The sequence below is a fragment of the Myotis davidii genome, unplaced genomic scaffold, assembly GCF_000327345.1.
Source record: "Myotis davidii unplaced genomic scaffold, ASM32734v1 scaffold461, whole genome shotgun sequence".
NCBI lineage: Eukaryota > Metazoa > Chordata > Mammalia > Chiroptera > Vespertilionidae > Myotis > Myotis davidii.
Window position 1 is genome coordinate 3,522,831 of NW_006295825.1, and position 6,878 is coordinate 3,529,708.

Sequence of the window (6,878 nt, forward strand, 5' to 3'; positions counted from 1 at the left end):
GCACACGGACCACCAGGGGGCAGCTCCCCTGGTGGTCAGTATGCATCATAGTGACAGGTTGTTCCACTGTTCAGTCTATTTGCCTATTAGCCTTTTATTACATAGGATTAACATTCTAATAAATTCAGAAAAGAGTAAAAATTGCAGATTAATCTCTGTGGCCTATCATTTTGTCCATGTGATTAATAGATGCTGTATTTTTTTCTACCACTTTGCAATTGGTAATGTAGTTATTTGAGAGAGTCTTGCTTTTAAGGAACTTTCATTTAAAAATCTAAACATTTATTGCTGTTATGTCTCCTTGGGCAAGGGAAATAAAGGAAAAAAATGAGTAGGACCAAATCAAACTAAAAAGCTTTGCACAGCAAAAAGACAACCACCCATTAACAAAATGAAAAAGGAACTCACTGAATGAGAGAACATATTTGTCAATGATACATCTGTTAAGGGGTTAATATCCAAAATTTATGAAGAACTTATAAAACTCAACACCAAGAAAACAAACAACCCAATTAAAATATGGGCAAAGGATCTACATAGACACTTCTCCAAAGAGGATATACAGGCGGCCAATAGACATATGAAAAAAATGCTTAACATCAATAATCATCAGAAAGATGCAAATTAAAACCGCAATGAGGTATCACCTCACACCTGCCAGAATGGCTACCATCAATAAACCAACAAACAACAAGCTGGTTGAGGATATGGAGAACAGGGAACCTAGTACACTGCTGGTGAAAATGCAAACTGGTACAACAACAATGGAAAACAATGTGTCGTTTCCTCAAAAAATTAAAAATGGAACTGTGATTTGACTCAGGATCCCACTTCTAAGAATATAATCTAAGACCCAACAATCCACTTCCGGAATATATCCAAAGAAACTTGGAACTCTTAATTTGAAAGAACATATGCTCCTCTATGTTCACTGCAGCATTATTTACAATAGCCAAGATCTGGAAACAGCCCAAGTAGATAAGTGGATAAAAAAAAGCTGTGGTACATTTACACATGGAATACTGCTTGGATGTAAAAAAAAAAAAAAAAAAAAAAAGAAGGAAATCTTACTTTTTGCTATATAGCATGCATGGACCTGGAGATTATTATGCTAAGTGAAAAAGCCCATCAGAGAAGGACAAGTATCATCTGATCTCACTTATATGTGGAATCTATAGAATAATAATAGACAAATAAAATAGAAACAGAAGCATGAATACATGGAATAGACTGACAGTTGTCAGAGGAAAGGGAGTTAGAGTGGGTGGATGAAAGAAAGTGAAGGGATTTAAAAAACATTACGTAACACGCAGACACACACAACAGTGTGGTGATAGCCAGAGAGGAACTGGGTTGGAGGTAGGTGGAGGTGTGCAAAGGGGCGATAAATGGAGATAGAAAGAGACTTTGCTTTGGGTCATGGGCATACGATGCAGTGTGCAGATGATGTTTTGCTGAGTTGTAGATCTGAGACCTATATGGTTTTGTGAACCCATGTCACATCAATAAATTCAATAAAAAATAAAATAAAAATTCAAACATTTAATAAACTGCCACATTGGAGAGCTTATACTTTAAAATACTGTGAAAGTGAATAAATGAGAAAACTCACTGGGTTACAACAAGGATTTATTCTCATGCTCACTGGTCTGAAGTTGACTAATGAAGGCTGGGTTCCGCTGGGCAGCTCTGCTGCAGGCTGCTGGGTTTGGCTCCCCACTGCATGCTGGGCTCAGGTCTGCTCTATACATCTTCATTCTGGGGTCCAGGTTACATGGGCATTGACTATGATGTTTTGCTGAGTTGTAGATCTGAGACCTATATGGTGAGGCCTGTTTTCATGGCACATGAGCAGAGCCCCAGAGGGCAGGCCAACCATACCAGTGCTTTTTAAGCCTCCGACTTACATCACACCCACTAATCGGCCAATGCAAGTCACATGAGTGAGCTCAAAGTCAGGGGCAGGGAAGTACATCCCGGCCACCATGAGGCCAGGCAAGGATGTGGCTGTATAATTCTATTACAGAGAAATGACAAATTGGAACAAAAATGGAATCTCCCACATTCCTCACACTTTCATTTTTCTTCAAGCTCAATATTCCTCCTTCCTTCAATCATACTCCATAAGACACAGCTTCTAGGTCATTCACCGTATGACAATGTCCTACACCAATTTTAGTTCTTCAGTATTCCTGTTAAATATAATGCTCACAACTGAACACAATATTCCATATGTGGTCGGACCATATTGATTTCTCCTACAGAAAGGCACGGTGATCTTTCTGTGCCATGTTGCACCGGCAGCAGCCTCAGACCTCTCATGTTTACCGTATCTCCTGATTGTATCATTTTCTCTTGTGCTTGATTTAATCTGTTGCTGTTTTGTACAAGAACATGCTGTACAGGCTTGTAGCCAAAGAGCACTAGGCTGTACCATATAACGTAGGTGTGTAGCACACTACACCATCTAGGTTGGTGTATGTACAATCTGTGACATTCACACCAGGACAAAACTGCCTAGCGACACATTTCTCAGAACCTAGTATCCATTCTGAGTTCATGACTGTATTCCTCAATTAATTCTCTACTAAAATATCATTTCCTCCATAAGCTGTGCCTCGTATGGTGAAGGCCTGGGGAGGGGGGCAAATATGGGCTAGAAGGGATCAATGGGGAAAAAAAGGGGACCTCTGTAATACTTTCAACAATAAAGACAGCCCTAGCTGGTTTGGCTCAGTGGATAGAGCACTGGCCTGTGGACTAAAGGGTCCCAGGTTCGATTCCAGCCAAGGGCACATGCCCAGGTTGCAGGCTTGATCTTCAGTGTGGGGTGTGCAGGAGGCAGCCAATCAATGATTCTTTCTCATCATTGATGTTTCTATCTCTCCATCCCTCTCCCTTTCTCTCTGAAATCAATACAAATATTTAAAAAAAATTAAGATAAAGTTACGAAATGAAATAAATATTTGTGGATCTACCTAAAAACAAAATATTCCACAAGGTGCTGAGGATACTGCAGTGAACAAGACAGACAGTTCTTAGCATCTTAGAGAGAAAGACCTAAACAAATAACTACACAGTTTACCAACTAATATAACTTCAATAAGTACTACAAAGGAGAAGTACAATAGCATCTGAGCATGGGTCAGAGCTTGTGTTCTGTGTGCTTATAGGTCTTCCTCATCATAGTGTCTATCGCACTTTACTATAATTAGCTGTTGTCTTTATTCCCTGCTACCTTTACTGGGCTGTATTTTCATAGCCTGGTATAACTCCTATTGAATAAAAGTGCTTAATAATTATTTTTGAAATGATCAAATGGACTTGTTCAGAATACGAAATTAATGAGCCAGGATAATAGTTGAGCTTAGGACTCAAATTCCCATCCTTTTGCCTCTATATGGCATTACCAAGTTAATGCTAGCCTACTACACAATTACAAATAAAAAAGAACTTATACATATATATGTTATTTATAAATTATACCTACCTGTAACTTGAAAACCTACGTACATATAGCTATCATATAATCTATATCTTATACTAACATAGGTATACTAATTAATGGCCCCCATATTCCTTATTTGTAATGGAATATGTTAAACAACATATAAACTTATAGATCTAACTGAAGAATTCAAAATGGGCTCATGCTAAATAAATGGTAACAATGACAATCATAAATAACAAACGCAAATATATACAAATTAGGAGTTATTTTAAAATACGATAAAAGGCAATTTCTTAAATGTTTATGCTACAAAGAACAGTGTTATACTAATAAGAAACTCTTGCACATGATAAAGTAACAGCTGTTCTTTCACTCTACAAGTCCATATTCACAGCAGGTCAGCCTGCCATCCTCACTTAGACATTAAAATATTTTATTTTATTTTTAAATATATATCTTTATTGATTTCAGACAGGAAGGGAGAGGGAGAGAGATAGGAACATCAATGATGAGAATCATTGATCGGCTGCCTCCTGCACGCCCCACACTGGGGATCGAACCTGCAACTCATGTATGTGTCCTGACCAAGAATCGAACCATGACCTCCTATTTCATATGTCGACACTCAATCACTGGGCCACGCCAGCCAGACAAATATTTTCTTTAAAATTTTCTGTGAATTTATAGAAATTACAAATACAATCCTCAAATTGCTAGCATATGTTTTCTTTTACCTTCTCCCAAAAGAACTGAAAGCTAGTCCTAGGAAAACCGCCTAACTCACTACAGTGAATTAGCACCCTCTAGTGAAAAAAGGTGGCAGAAAAGTAAGCTCCCTTACAGTGGTTCTCAACCTTCTGGCCCTTTAAATACAGTTCCTCATGTTGTGACTCAACCATAAAATTAATTTCGTTGCTACTTCATAACTGTAATGTTGCTACTGTTATGAATCGTAATGTAAATATCTGATATGCAGGATGGTCTTAGGCGACCCTTGTGAAAGGGTCGTCTGACCGCCAAAGGGGTCGCAACCTACAGGTTGAGAACCGCTGCCTTAGGAGAACACTATTTCATATCCAAAGGTTACTGATGTAGCAGTATAATATGACAATTTTTTAAAAAATATATTTTATTGATTTTTTACAGAGAGGAAGGGAGAGGGATAGAGAGTTAGAAACATCAATGAGAGAGAAACATCGATCAGCAGCCTCCTGCACACCTCCTACTGGGGATGTGCCCACAACCAAGGTACATGCCCTTGGCCGGAATCAAACCTGGGACCTTTCAGTCCACAGACCGACGCTCTATCCGCTGAGCCAAACCAGTTAGGGCCAACAGGACAATTTAAGAAAATATAGAAAACTGTTGCAGTAACACAATCTCCTGATTATGTTTTGTTTTTTTTATATTAGAATCTAACATACTTTAGCTATTAATATTACATTTACTCTAAGAAACTGACACTCAGTACTATAATCATTAAAAAAATATTCTAATTATGGAATGTTTTAAAAAGATAATTTGCTATGTTGGAAGCACCACTAAATAAGTATGGCCCATTAATGCACTTTCCCATCCTCATCACGTAGCCAGATGCTAAGGGCCTTGACTTTATCCTGCAGACCTCGGGAAACCATGACACATTTTTATATAGTTTGGTGGCTGCATACAGGATGGATTCACATGGAAAGTGGAGGTTGGTGATAGTAATTAAGGTAGGAGATGCCCAGGCCTGCATCAAAATGGTGAACAAGTGTCCAGTGGGTTTGGGGTCACTACAACATGCAGAATGTCTCTAAACTTCTGCAGCAATATTTTTTTAAATTTAGTCATACCTCTGTATATCTTTTCTATTATTAAGCTATACTGAAAAGCTTAATCATTTTTTAGTCTTGTTCTTCCTATAAAGGGTAACTTCCTTGAGGATAGAAATTACCTCAGTGTAGACAATAAATAATGATTTAATTTGAAAAATGTGTGAAATGTTATTTCGATGATATAACTTGTGTGGATAAAAAAAAAATATGGTGAGTTTTTTAAAAAGTACTTTTAAAATATTCTTTTAAGGAGAAATATTATGTTAATTATGTACATCACCAACTCTCAAATGTGATCACTACATCATGATGACAATTTTTATCTTGTGGATAAAAAAAGCTCCTTGAAATGAATTGGTCCTTTTATACTGCATCTTTGAGTTTAAAAAGTCAACTCATCTATTATCATTTTTCCGCTCAATTTCTTTTTAAAAAATATAGTATGATTTATTTTTAAATGTTCAAAGGCAAGAAAACGAAACATTAATTTTCTTTCAGATATGTACATGAAGGTAAAACTTTCAAAACAAAACATATATACATGTTAGAAACCTGACTTTCAAACCTGATTAAACCAGGAAATTAATAACAGAATCAGGTTACCTGCGAGGAAGGAGTGATGAGGAACAAGGGACTGTAAGTCCTTGCTAATGTTCTAGTTCTAGCCCGCCCCAGGCTTTCACCACCCTATTGCCTGAGTCCATGGGTTACGCATGTATGCATACAAGTTCTTTGTGTGATCTCTCCCTCTCAAAATTTTTATTTTCCTATCCTTTACTTTGTGGTGCCTATTAGAAAATATAACATAAATTTCTATTCACTTGGATTCCTAAGCCAGGGAACTCCAACAGGCTGATCAATTAGATCAGAAGCTTAAGCATTCACAGCTACCTGGCACATACCTGAATTCAGGAAGAAGTAGGGAGAGTCTCCATGAATGCCCACTGTGCCTGGCCCCAGGGAGTCAGACAGGGTGTTCACAAAGGAAAATACTCCACTCATGATTCCAAAGCCCAGGCCAGAAACTAAAGAGGCAGAAAAAACACTGTTAAACCCTTTCATGCTATGATTTGTCTTCAAATTTCCAAGGACTGGGAAAGACTATTTTGTGGAAGGGGAAAAGGTGCACATGCTATCGGGGAAACAGTGGAAAGCCGGCTCAGAAGAGGCAGGTGCTTGGCTAAATGATGAATCGAGTGAGATGAGGAAAGGGAATGACTAGTGGGATGTAGCAGAGAAATGAAAAAGATCTAGACAGAAGCCACAGGTGAAATGGGGAAGGATAGATGCTGAAGCTCTGGCTTTAGTTATAACAGAGTCTAAGTGTGATGGCTTAGAGCTAGGAACTGTACTTAAGTGTGACTGCAGTGTAAGAAGTGATCCCTGGGCCAAACTGGCCGATTCAACTTACACACCTAGATCCAATTTTAAAAACGTAATTCTAGCCCTGGCTAGTGTGGCTCCGAGGTTAGAACATCGACCGGAGCACCAAAGGCCGCACGTTCAATTCCTAGTCAAGGGCATGTACCTGGGTTGCCATTTGCTCCCTGCCCCAATCAGGGTGTGTACAGGAGGCACAGTCGATGTGTCTCTCTCACATTGATGTTTCT

At 38.5% G+C, this 6,878-nt stretch overlaps 1 protein-coding gene across 3 annotated transcripts in view; it reads right to left on the minus strand.

The window, feature by feature from the left end:
- The window catches only part of APH1B (aph-1 homolog B, gamma secretase subunit), a 31,203-nt gene that overhangs the window by 14,899 nt on the left and 9,426 nt on the right, over window positions 1-6,878 (minus strand). For 2 of the 3 annotated variants that reach the window (XM_006770806.2, XM_006770805.2), the window contains one exon: window positions 6,171-6,293. The exons of the other annotated variant lie outside the window; for it this stretch is intronic. In XM_006770806.2, coding sequence (XP_006770869.1) covers window positions 6,171-6,293 — 123 coding nt within the window. The remainder of the gene's footprint in view (window positions 1-6,170; window positions 6,294-6,878) is intronic. 3 annotated transcript variants of the gene reach the window in all.